The sequence below is a fragment of the Ctenocephalides felis genome, unplaced genomic scaffold (genome assembly GCF_003426905.1).
Source record: "Ctenocephalides felis isolate EL2017-DRISC unplaced genomic scaffold, ASM342690v1 CF-g0.4_SCAFFOLD_00758, whole genome shotgun sequence".
Classification (NCBI taxonomy): domain Eukaryota; kingdom Metazoa; phylum Arthropoda; class Insecta; order Siphonaptera; family Pulicidae; genus Ctenocephalides; species Ctenocephalides felis.
Window position 1 is genome coordinate 319,986 of NW_020536912.1, and position 13,757 is coordinate 333,742.

The window sequence follows — 13,757 nt, forward strand, 5'->3', positions numbered from 1 at the left end:
TCAGGCAGCAATCAGAGCAGAGTGGAAGACGGTGGCTTTGCTGCCGTTTGAAATGCCATACCACACAAATATATTTATTGACCTATTCAATAAAATAATGATAAATACTGAGGGCGTTAGCCTTCGAATTTATCTTGACAAGGTAATGCAGCATTTATATAATATTATATAAATACATTCGTAAATATACTTAGCTATAAGTTGTTATAATATTATTACTTTAGTCCCGGTACGATGCCGTAAATTGGAAAGACTCAGTACGCGGTGGACGAGGCAGAAGAACTCAGCGCGGCAGAAAGCCACCGCGGAGCAATTTCCTCCCTTCTGGAGGCAGTAGTAGCAACAGAGGCAATAGAGGCAACAGAGGCCAGAGGCAGCAGAGGCAACAGAGGCAGCAGAGGCAACAGAGGCAGTAGAGGCAACAGAGGCAGCAGAGGCAACAGAGGCAGCATAGGCCGCCGCGGTGGTCGTGGTCGAGGCCAGTCTCACCAGAACTAGAATGCCAGTGACCTCACCAAAGAAAAATTTGATTTAGCGTCTTCCATCATCAAAACATTAATAAATTTTACATAAAATAATAATACATAAAATAGATTAAATAGGTAGAATAGATTCAATAATTGTATTTTTTTAGAATTTTGTAATGAAGAGTAGCTAAATAAACTGTATAGAATTTCTTATTATTCTTTTTTTCTTATTATTTTCTTAGAATTTTCTAATGAAGAGTAGCTACATAAACTGTGTAGAGTTTCTTATTATTCATTAACTTTATATATACTCCAATTGAAAATTGGCAGCATTGTTGCGTGCTGCTTGTGTGTGTGTGTGACTCAGGCCGTACCTAGTGTTAGAACAAAATATCGAGTACTGAGTAAATATCGATACTTTGCGGTCGATAGTGAGTACTTTTGGTATCGATTTTTTAGCTCGATCTATTTGCCAATATCGATCTTTTTCGTCGATAGTACTCAAAAAGAATCGACAGCGTAATCTATGAACACCACTATGAAAACCACTCATTTTGCGAAGTACAATGCAATAGTCTCTATAGGTGGTCATAACTGTTCAAAGAAATGTCAAAAAATGATCCCGAAGGGTGTCATTAGTCTCAGAATTTATTGCTCAAAAACCCAAAATGAATATGACCACACTAATAAATAAAGATGTTTATTTATTACCCTTATGTAAAATGAAACGACTTTTTAAAATACCAAAATGTTTTATAAAAACATATTCAACAATCGAAGTATGATTATTTCAAATAATAATATTCATCAATTTCAATATATTAGTATTTTGCGTAAAAAAGAATCAAAATATAATTATTTCAAATAATATTATTCATGAATTTCTATATATTAGCATTTTGCGTAAAAAAGAATCGAAATATAATTATTTCAAATAATAATATTCATCAATTTCAATATATTAGTATTTTGCGTGAAAAAGAATCCAAATATAATTATGTTAAATAATAATATTCACCAATTTCTATATATTAGCATTTTGCGTAAAAAAGAAACGAAATATAATTATTTCAAATAAAAATACTCATTCATTTTAGTATATTAGTATTTTGCGTAAAAAAGAATCGAAATATAATTATTTCAAATAATAATATTCATGAATTTCTATATATTAGTATTTTGCGTAAAAAAGAATCGAAATATAATTATTTCAGTAATAATACTCATCGATTTCAATGCTTTATTATTTTTCTTTCTAAAAGTATGTGAATTGTAAGTTGGAGTAAAGTACTTGAAAATTAAAAATTAAATAAACAATTTAAAAAAGAACAGAAGAGCAATATTTTCTTTGTGGTACGTGAATCTTAAAATTCTCGTCTTCAGTTTGTGCACATTACGAACATATTTTAGGAATCGGATTTCAACTGACCCTTTCTGAATGAATGACAACAAAACTAAAGAATACTTTCTTTAGTATGGTGGGCAAAAAACTTTTAAAAAATAATAAATTAATTTGGTTCTTGTGGCAATTGTTTGCACTGAAAAATATTTGAAAATATTTTCGAGACAAATCATTCTTAGTTCATCAGTCAAGTAGTTAACTTTATGTGTTTGCCGTTTAGAGAATTTTCATAGTTTGGTCGTTTTTTACAGTTGTTATTGCAAGTTGTTGAATTATTTTTAACAATTTAAAATAACTTCATTTAAATCTTTAAATTTTTTATTTGTGTCTAAATAAAAATAAATAAAAATGAGTAGTAGTGCTATGTGGAAGTTTTTTGAAAAGAAGAACAAGAATGAAGCAAAGTGCAAGTTGTGAATTAAAACATTGAAAACATGTGGTAATACTACAAACTTAATGAAACACTAAAGAAGTCGCCATCCAAATGTTTCATATAAGAATAGCGAACCCTCTCCTAGTACTTCAACAATGACCGATTTTTGCAGGTAATTATTTTATATTCAAGTTTATTTGTATCAGAAACGCAGTATTTATTTTGGATTTTAAAAAATAATCGTAGAGGCTATATTTTAAGTTTATTTTATTAAAAAAGTTAGTTTGGATGTGATAAGTTAACAACTATAAATTCTTTTTTATGAAAAAATTTTTTATTGCTAATGTAAAACTATTGTTTTAGAAATGAAGTACCGGCAAAAGGGCAGAAATACGTCGATGTGCCTGAGGAAAACCTGGTTAATCCAATTTCGCGTGCTTTTGAAGCGCGCACTTCGGTTCAACACGGTGGCGATAAACATAATATTATAACGAATGCAATCCTGCATTACATTTGTGTAGACCACAAATCCTTTCATACGGTAAATGGAAAAGGATTTATTAAATTAATTAAAACGATGTAAAACAATTACAAAATACCTTCTGATACACATTTTAAAAAACTTATGAATGATAAATACCATTCGTTAAAAAATTCATTAGTCATCGACCTTAAGGATAAACCTTTTTATAGTTTAACGTGCGACATATGGACCGACACTTTAAATATGACGAGTTACCTTGGAATAACTATTCATTATTTAAATAATAAATTTCTAGCGTCGTCTAATTTAGAAACAATAAATTTATCGGAGAGGCATACGGCAGAATATATACAGGATAAACTAAAATATGTAATACAGGAATGGGGCCTGGATATAAATAAAATAACAGCTATTATCACCGATCACGGCAGTAATATGATATGTGCTGTGCGTAATTTTTTTAATGAATATGGATTAACTGAAAGGCACCAAACTTGTTTCGCTCATAGCATTAATTTAATTGCAGATAAAGCACTTGCTGATCCTGAAGTCATAAATTTTGTTAAAAAAGTAAGAAACTTAGTTAAGTATTTTAAAAAAAGTGTGGTAGCGTCAGATAAGCTGAAAAAGGCTCAATGTGAAAGTTCACATGAGCCTTTGAAGCTCATTTTAGATATGAAAACAAGGTGGAATTCGTGTTACTATATGCTAGAAAGATTTTTAAAATTAGCTCCATATGTCGCACAAATTACAATTAGTGATGCGAATGCTCCCGTCATTGTATCAGCGGCTGAAGTTGAAACAATTAGAGAATTATCTAATTTACTGCAGCCGCTGGAGTATATAACTAGAGAATTATCCGGTGAATACTATATTACGGTGTCGAAGGTTATACCTCTAATTAATTGCCTTCTTGCACAACTGCGCGCGATACAACCAAAATCGCGCCTTTGTGTCAAATTAAAACAAGCTTTAATTGACACTGCAAGCAAGCGGTTTTTGAATTTGGAAGAAAATTTACCAATGGCTATAGCCACACTGTTAGATCCTCGCTTTAAGAATTTCCATTTTAAAAACGCCAATGCTGCCTCAAATGCAATGAATGCGCTGAGAAATCAAATTTGTTTGGACAACTCTACAACAAGTTTAGATATTGATGTCACGCCAGACAGTTTCGACTTTTGGCAGTTACACAAAAAAATAGCATCAGAGAAAAAAAAAGGAAATAAAAGGCGTGATGAAATAGATTTATATCTAAATAATCCAGTCACGCCTTTAACAAGCAACCCAATAGAATCTTGGGAAGACATGAAGGAAATTTTCCCCGATTTGTATAATAAATTTAGAGAATACGCCACCATTATTGCTACGTCTGTACCAGCCGAAAGATTATTTTTCGAAGCTGGTACTATAATGACAGAAAGGCGAAACCGATTAAAACCAGAAAATTTAAATATGCTGTTATTTTTAGCAGGACGACCGGAAGAGGAATGGTTTCACTAAATGCTATTTTCATTATATGAATAAATATATAATAAATATATAGAAATTATATAAAAGTGTTATTAATCATTTTTTTTCGTTTTATATGTTCAATAATTATTTAATTTGTATTTTTTAATTATTTTGTAAATATATTATATTCATTGTAAACATTTATTATGATTATTTTTATTAATATGTTAATTATAATAATAATTATGAAATAAACAAGTACTTTTATTTATACTAATGCATATATACCTATATACCTATATATATATATATATTGTTGTGCACCCCTGGGCTGTCAACAAATATGTTGTGGATCCTTTGCCAACAATTATGTTGAGTCACCAACGATGTCAACAATTAAAATTTAGGTTCTTCTGCTGCTTATCATAAACTTTACCACTGTGGAATATTTAATCAAACATCTGAAGACTTTTATTAATTTTTATTTAATTCATTACTTGGTTACACTTAATACACAATTGATATTTTAAGATAAGAGTGATGTGAACTGTTTGGCAAGTAAGTGATGAATGAACACACATTCCCTCCTCTTCAGGCTTTTTATAATCTCTGATGATGACGCAATCATCCTTCTAGAAAAATACGTTAAAATGATTCATACTTGTTTACTTTAGGCTTAGTTGCGGTTACAGATTGGTGCACGTGCATGCTTACAATGTTGCTTATCTCTAATACAATCTATGAGCTGTGAGTCAGCAACGTATTGCGTCTTTCATATTGATTGTTATATCGATTTACAATATTATTTATAATTCTATTCTATATATATATTCTATTCTATACTCTTTCAGGAAAAATAATGTATTATAATTGTTGATTCTTTTTTACGCAAAATACTAATATATAGAATTGCATGAATATTATTATTTGAAATAATTATACATATTTCGATTCTTTTTTACGCAAAATACTAATATACTAAAATGAATGAGTATTTTTATTTGAAATAATTATATTTAGATTCTTTTTTACGCAAAATACTAATATATAGAAATTGATGAATATTATTATTTGAAATAATTACATTTCGATTCTTTTTTACGCAAAATACTAATATACTAAAATGAATGAGTATTTTTATTTGAAATAATTATATTTCGACTCTTTTTTAACGCAAAATACTCATGTTTTGAAATTTTTGAATTTCAACATGCAAACATATGGGATTGAGTTTCTCGGAGCCATTTAAACTTTAAATACCATCGCTCCGAAGGGATGTTTCTCTACAAGTGTCGAAGATAATATATCTTGGCCGTCATTAAACTGAATGTTTATTGCTTTCCAAAGAGTCATATTGTAGTTTTATGTAAACATGTAACGGTTTTTGAAAGTTGCATGCTCGCTAAAATTATTCATATAAAAATATTCAACAATTATAAAATATTATTTTACTTAAAAATATTAAAAATATTATTGTGCTTAAAAATACTTAAAAAGTATTGGTTTTTGAATTTAGTATCAGACTATTATATTGTTTTAATCAAAAATACTCAACTATTATAACTTGTCTTTTTTTTGAAAAATTATAGAATTTGAAATTAGTATTGAAAAATTACTGTTAAAATTTTACAATATTGAAAATGATTCTGATTTAACACATCAGATACGAGCAACAGAATTCATTCTAATATTGTGATATGATATTTAATGAGATTTAGATCTTTCTTGCACTTATGTTTGATTTTTATGAAAAGTACTCAAAATTCGATATTGAATACTATCGATACTTTCGCCACGATATTTTTTTGGCATCGATATTTTGATTAGATACTTTTCAAAGTATTCAATATCGATCTTTGCCTCGATAATACTAACACTAGCCGTACCAAGTTCGCGCAGTATCGTAGCTGGTCGTGGCTGATCGACGCGTTAGCATGCGAGCGCGCGCGACACTCCTTGTCTCAAGTGGTTGGGTGCGCGCGTGTGTTGTGTGTGTGTGTGCGATTCCATGCCAGGCTTGCAGTCGCGAGACTAGCTCATTTGGAATTTGAGAACGCGCTGAGACGTATCAATTGGTATAATATTATAACGTAGTTGATAATTTCCAATAATAGTTTATATTTAATCATATTATTAATTTAATGTAATTAGTACGTTCAGTGCGTTTATAATGAAGATTATACAGAAGTAGTATTAAGATAGAGTTTTTTCACGCGGACCGGAATAATATATTAAGGTAAGGCAAGGCATAATATTTATAAGATACACAAGACATTTTGCCTTGAATATTAATACATATAATATAAAGATCACTATCAAGGTGAGGCATATTATTTATTAATAACTTATTATTATTTTAACGAGTTTTTATGTTTTCGTTTTAGGGTGTTATAGCGAAACTTTTTCAAGTTATCAAGTTAATAATATAACAATATTAAGGTGAAGCATATTAATTATATTTATAAGATACAAAATAATTTTTTTACATAATTATACTTATCCTAATTTAGCCTTATTAAATTTTAGTTTTTTATTTTTAGAATATTTCCTTTGTACCATCTTATATTGTTACAAAAATGGATGTTTTGTCAAGCACGATGATTGGCAATTTTTCTGATGATTCAAATAGTGCTTTAGAATATAGTAAAATCGATAACTCATCAATGAGTGTTACCGACAAAATCCCGAAGAAAAATGAGCCATTTTCTTTAGATCTCCAATTTGAAGATTTATTCCATGTTGTAGATGGTACAGATATAAATTTTATAAAGAAGCATTTTTAAAGTGTTTTAGGAAAGCTGCAATATATCCTTGCGATTTGAACTTTCGCTATGCACGAGTAAATAAAAAAGGTGCTCATATTAGAGCTCATTGTCCCAAGAATCGCAATCAAAAGGAGGAAAAGGATGTTGGAAATTGCATGATATTTAATGCTCACATTAAATTTGATCCTCATCAAAAAATGATTAAAGAAATTATAATCATACCTGAAGGTATACTTAATCATGGTACAGATACTAATCCAATTCTTAGAGGAAAAGACAGAGATGATTTAAAAAAAAAACTTAAACATCAAAAACCGGCAGCATGTCGTCTTGAGCAGTTCGAAGATATGATAACAGAATTTCCTGAATCATATGAAAATTTTGGTAAAGTATACAATCTACCTTCACAGGTTTGCTTGCGTTCACAGCATTCATGCGATAATCCAAGGTTGCAATAGTACAAATTTGATTGATTATATTAATAAGTGCTATATGTTTTTAAATGATAATAGTTCTAAACTTTTTACAGAAAACATAACATTACATTTATGTTGCAGTCATTTCACATAAAAGGCTGTCATATCATGCAAAAAAATTTGCAAATGGTAATCAGGAAATAATATCTGTAGCTGTAAGCTCAATTATTTTTCTTTTAGGTGAAAGATGTAGAGATTTAAACCATGCTCGAAAAATGTTCACTCATATTGTGTGGATTTTAGGTAGTAAGTATCATAATGTACAAATAGATTTAGCGATCAAGAAAATAAATCTATTTGAAAATAATGACTCAGTATCAGACAAGACAATCTTGACTGATAATGATGTTTCAGAAATAACAAATGATCGTGAGCCATATCGAGATCTTTTACGAAATAGTCTATTTTATAAAGATTTCCTTGTATTAAATGCGAAACCGAAAAGATTATGCCGAAAGAAGGATTTATTAATCGTTTTTTCTTCCCAGGTTTCTTAAATTAGGTAATGGACAGGTATATTCCAATTATACCTTTGTTGTCAGGTCTAATGTTAGATAATGACAGAAAACATTTGTACTCAAATGCTGCTGTCGAATCATTTTTTAATACATTAAAGAACAATATCTGCCATGGTGATAAATATATGGAAGCAAGACGTTTCGTGAAGAAATTAAGAGGTGAGTTGCGACTTGCCAATAATGATTTAATAAAGAAATGCCCTGTAACATAGAAACTTAATCCTGAGAAAAGCAACGAAAGTTACAATAGAAAAAAAAGAAGAAATGCAAGTCAGGAGAAGTTAGGCATGGTAAACAATATTAAAAAAGTGAAAAAAAGCAACACAGTAAAAAAAAGTAACTGAAAAATTAAATAAGGATCGTAACACCACGACAGTAGATATTAGAGATGCAAAGGAAACTGAAAGGAAAGGAAATGTAGCTATAGATTATAATTTCTATATAAAACCCTTCATGTATAATAGGGATATATTGTATACTAGAGGATTTTTTGGTAAATATGACATTAAATTGAATAATTTTTTTACTTTATATGGAAATGAGTGGTTAGATGACATATTCATCGACTCTTACTTAGCATCAATTAAATATGATAGCAAAAAATTCAACATGTTAAGTGTTCATGAATATGATCATATTATAAATTATAAAAATGATAACTTTGTTACAAAATTATCATCAGGTTTAAAGTATCTAGCGCCACATAATTTTAATAACCATTAGCTCTTAGTTTAAATAGATACAGATAAAAAAAAATTCAGTGTAATTACTTCTTGCATTAATGCTGTAAAGAACTATATTTAGTCAACTTCTAAAAAGCTGTTCAACTTACAAAGACAGTCTTAAGAATTCGTTAAATATATTTAGTGCAGTAAACGGAGCGTTTTGGGTATGAATTTTTTTACTGTGCTCCAAATTGCATGGAATTTTGGAATTAGGTTCATCTTACTCTCAAGTTCAAAAGTGGAAACAATTCGGGTTCCGCTACCACCCCCCGGGGGATGACACCCCTTCTCAATTGTGTAATAACAATTTTTCAAATTAAACTAATTATAAGAAAAAAATAGTTTTCAAATATATAAATTCAAATAGCTTTTATAGTTTTTCAAAAAAACTAATACTTTTCAAGTTTCTGCCCACTAAAAATTCATACATTTTTGGCGTTTTCTTCGTTTTTTTGCAAATATCTCTTAAAATATACATATTAACGAAAATCATGAACAAAATAATTTCAATAAAAATCTTAATAAATCGGTGTTTTGTAAAGTTTTCTAGAAATAATATTGAAGCAAGATTTGAAAGAGCAAAGTCGTTTTTTATTTCGTTCAAGATTTAATTGTTGTATTTAAAGCCATCTAGTGGCGAGGTTTTACATTTTATGCATTTCGGTGAAATTGGGTTTTTCATAAGCTTTCAAATGCTGTTACAAGTTTTTTGCGTTTAAAATGAGTGAGCTATCATGCAAATAAGAAGCATATACGAAGTTTTTTCTTTTAAATCATATGGTTTAATGAGCGCCATTTCCACCAGAATTAAAGTAATTCACATTGCTGTTAAATTAGCTTCTTTGGTTCCAACCGTTGGTGCCATAAATGAGCATAGTAGAAGAGTTTACCTTCAAACACAGATATGGCTTGGCAACAAAAACATTCACCCAACTGATTGGGAGTGGGTAATGATTAAAGGATTATTAAATCCAATCAAATCTGTAGATCAACCAGCATCACAAGAATTACTAAAAATTATTTTTTGTAACTACAAAAAAGGTTGCTTAATGCGGGTGCCGAAAAGTTGGTCTGTTCTGCAATACAGCTTGTGAAACATGTAGTGGTGATAACTGCCAGAATAGCTCTCCAATACAGCCAGAAGAAGATAGTGATTATAACAGCAATTTCGACATTGAGTAGTTAATGTTGTTTCAGTTTGAAATAAATTATGATTACCTATGGTTTCATTAAATAATTTTTCAATTTGTAATCGATTATATTAACTGTTTTTATTCAAGGGAGTTTTAAGAGTTGAACAAATTACGAATATGATAATTATTTTAGAGAAATTAAAATAACATTCATATCATTTTAAATATCTTAATTTTCTCAAACAATTCAAATTTTTTCAAACAATTTTTCATCAAGGGGTTGTTTTTAAGAGTCTAAAAAGGGTAAAAAATTTGATAATCAAGATAGAAAACATAAAATATTATTTATTTTATACGTAATTTTTATTATATCATACCAAAATTTATTTTTAAGTGTTTTTTTTTTCAATTTAGAGGTTGTTTGAAGGGTTTTAGAGTTTATACGGGGTTGAAAATGATTTTTATGCAAGGTATATGTATTAAAAATATTTTTTAATTATACACTATAATATTAAAAACGTTTTGTAGAAATAAAACGGCTCAATGTCCACTTATTTTTATGGGCTCGCAACTCCCCAAGGTGATGGTGGTGAAACCCGAATTATTTTCACTTTTGAACTTGAGGTTAAGATAAACCTAATTTCAAAATTTCATTCAATGCAGAACACAGTAAAAAAATTGAACTGCACTAGAATGCTTGTCATTTCAATAACAATGAAGACGTCACAGGCGCTTCTGATCGCTTATTCAAAGTTAGATCTGTACTAAATTATTTTGTTGAAAATTTCAATATTATTTAGAAGCCTAAATAGCAAATATCATTAGATGAAGGCATAATTCCTTGGAGAGGACGAATGTGTTTTAGAGTCTTAAATGATGGAAAAACGATAAAATACGGCATACTCTATATATCATCTGAAATTATCCGAAAAGGTTATCTGAAAATATTATCTGAAAGCGACATAAAATATATTTGCAATTTTCAAATTATGTAATGAGCAGGTATATTCCAATTATACTTTTGTGGTCAGGTTTAATGCTACCTAATGACAGGAAAGATTTATGTTCAATTCTGCTGTAGAATCATATTTTAATGAATTAAAGAACAATCTCTGACATGGTGAGAAAAATAAGAAATCGACACGTATTATAAGAATAATTCAAGATAATATCGATTCTTGCAATGATGAGTTAATAAATGATTGTTCTGTACTACAGAAACTTAATCCTGAGAAAAGCAACAAAAGTTATATTAGAAAAAAGTGTAAGTCAGAAAAAAATAACGAGAAAAAACAATATTAAACAACTAAACAAAGCAACACAGTGCCATTGCAACTAAATGAGGACTTGCAAACTAGAAATTACAACTAACTTTAGATACAACTCAAGATTTGTCAAAGATTGACCAACTTTCTCTAGTTTTCCCATACATTTCGATTGCGGAGGATGGTAATAATGTGCCTAAATTAAAATTAAAAATCTGAATTATTTTTGGGATTTGTAGCAGTATCTGACAGCAGAGCCGAAGGACTTAAAATTGAAATTTTGAATATAATTAATCAATATGAAATCGATTTAACTAAATGTAGAGGACAGGGTTATGACGGAGCAAACGTTATGTCGGGTGTTTATGGAGGGTTGCAAATCCTCATAAAAGAACATGCTTCAAATGCCGATTACGTTCATTGTGCGGCGCACGCATTGAATTTAGTTTTAAACGATGCCGCAAAACATATCCGTGAAGTGTCGACTTTTTTCGATAATTTAGAAAAAATATACACTTTTTTGGTAAAAGCATACAACGCTGGTCAATGCTAAATCAAGATTCTTCCGAGGAATATTTAGTAACACTTAAAAGGGTATGCCCTACCAGATGGTCTTCAAGGAACGACGCCTTATTAGCAATAAGCAAAAATTATTTATTAATAGTAAAAACTCTGTACAAATTGAATTTAATTTCTAAAAAAAGATGAACGTGAAGAATGTAAGAATTTAATTAACCTTTTAGAAAGCTAGGATTTTTTAGTGCTCGTAACATATTTTTCTTTATTGTTTCAAATTATTAATCCAATTTCGAAAGCTCTTCAGGATGTGAGTAATGACATAACAAACTAGCATACTATTAGGAAATCTTTTAAAGAGTCTGCGTGAATTGAGGCATGAAAATTCATTCATTATTTTGTTAAGGAATACTAAGAATTTAGTAAAAGATTGGAATATAAAAACAATTTTTAATCACAAGACGAGAGAATTTTAGACCCTGAATCATACTTTAAAGTAAACGTGTACTATTGCTGTTAAGATATTTTAATTTCTCAAACAAAACAAAGGTTTCAAAACCTTTGTGGCGTAAATAGTATGTTCAGAATATTGCAACCGGAAAAACGGAATATAAAGAAATAATAATTGCTTTCGGAAAACTGACGACAAAATACTGCCAAGATCTATCTAATCTTTGCGATCAATTGATAGCTCTAAAAGCATGGTTAAAATCATAAATCGAAAATATTCGTTCCATTAACGAACTCGCTGAATTATTATTAATAAAATTTAATAGTATTGCATCTATTTTTTGGATGTAATAATAGCTTGCATTTTATTCTTGACCCTTCCAGTTACAACCGCATTATTCGATGTATTTTGAAGATTTAATAAATAATGTTCCTTTAATTTTATGCTGAATTTATTAATTTTTTTATGTTTCTTTAAAAATCTTTAGGGGAGCCCCCAAACCAATTTTGATATGGGGCCCCGCAAAGGCACGCTACGCCCCTGGGTGATTCATACCCTTTACCGAACATAGTAGACATACCGTACCATTTAGGCAATTGTAAGTACTTTTCGACCTTAGATCTCGGTTCTGGCTTCCACCAGATTGCTATGAAAGACGATGACAAGATTAAGACTGCGTTCTCAACTCAATCCGCACATTACCATTACTAGAGAATGCCTTATGGACTCAAAAATGCTCCCGCAACTTTTCAAATACCTATGAACTCCGTGCTCATGGGGCTACAAGGCCTCAAATGTTTCGTGTATCTAGACGACATAGTAGTTTACTCGATCACGCAAGAGGACCATTACAAAAGAATTAGAGAAATATTAGATAGATTAAGAAAAAGTAATTTAAGACTTCAACCTCAAAAGTGCAATTTCTTCTGCAAGGAAGTTTACTACTTAGGACATATCATTACTCCCTCCACCATAAAACAAGATCGATGCGCTAATTCCCAGTCCCTAAAAACCAGAAAGATGTTAAATCTTTTCTTGGTTTAGCGGGGTATTATCGGGTATTTTCCAGAATATCCATACCCCTGAGCGAATTTCTAAAAAAGAGTGCAACTTTGAATATTCGCGCCAGCATAGACACCAATACTAGCAGTCTATGCTTTCACTTGTAATATACTTCATGTAGTCGCCATATTGTTTTATTTGACATGTTTACAAATAAAGAGATATTCGTTCTTATTTTACTGGACTCGGAGGCGTGAACATCGAATTGGTAACAAATATATCCTGACTTAAGGTTAATGGCTGTTATTATTTTATGTGTATATTATATTAACGTGTGATTTGATTTCAGTTAGCCAGAGTTGAGGTATTTAATCTAAGTGATGAATACTGAGTGAATGTAAGAGTTAAGCATCTAACAAAAGGATCATCCATTAATTGGACGGCGTCACAACAAACCGCTTTTGAGTCCCTAAAATCCTTATTGACAAATTTCCCAATTTTGCGATACCCTAACTTCGACCAGATCTTTAACTACTGACGCTTCGGTCTTATTGATTTGCTTGTTTTGGGTGACTAGATGACTTTGGATAGTCTAGGTGATGATTACGTCATAGGTAGTATTTTTTTTTTTACCGAATGGCAACCTTACATTGTCGCTTTAGAACCGAGTAGGAAAATTACGCGCGCTATTCACTTGTCTAAAATCCTATTTTTGGATCCTGTAG

At 30.1% G+C, this 13,757-nt stretch overlaps 1 protein-coding gene and 1 long non-coding RNA gene across 2 annotated transcripts; both read left to right on the top strand.

Moving 5' to 3' along the window:
* Positions 1-3,431: 3,431 nt before the first annotated feature.
* On the top strand, positions 3,432-4,229 carry LOC113368073. Its single transcript, XM_026609642.1, has one exon. It carries the CDS (start codon positions 3,432-3,434, stop codon positions 4,227-4,229), a length of 798 nt encoding a protein of 265 aa, XP_026465427.1.
* Positions 4,230-6,390: 2,161 nt separating this feature from the next.
* Positions 6,391-6,778, top strand: LOC113368091. Its single transcript, XR_003366336.1, has 3 exons — positions 6,391-6,417; positions 6,566-6,620; positions 6,722-6,778. It is a non-coding gene; the product is annotated as an uncharacterized LOC113368091 (long non-coding RNA).
* Positions 6,779-13,757: the final 6,979 nt, after the last annotated feature.

Bases quoted from the DNA above. Each gene is read 5' to 3' on its own strand.
- LOC113368073 (XM_026609642.1), top strand. From the start codon at position 3,432: ATGCTAGAAAGATTTTTAAAATTAGCTCCATATGTCGCACAAATTACA.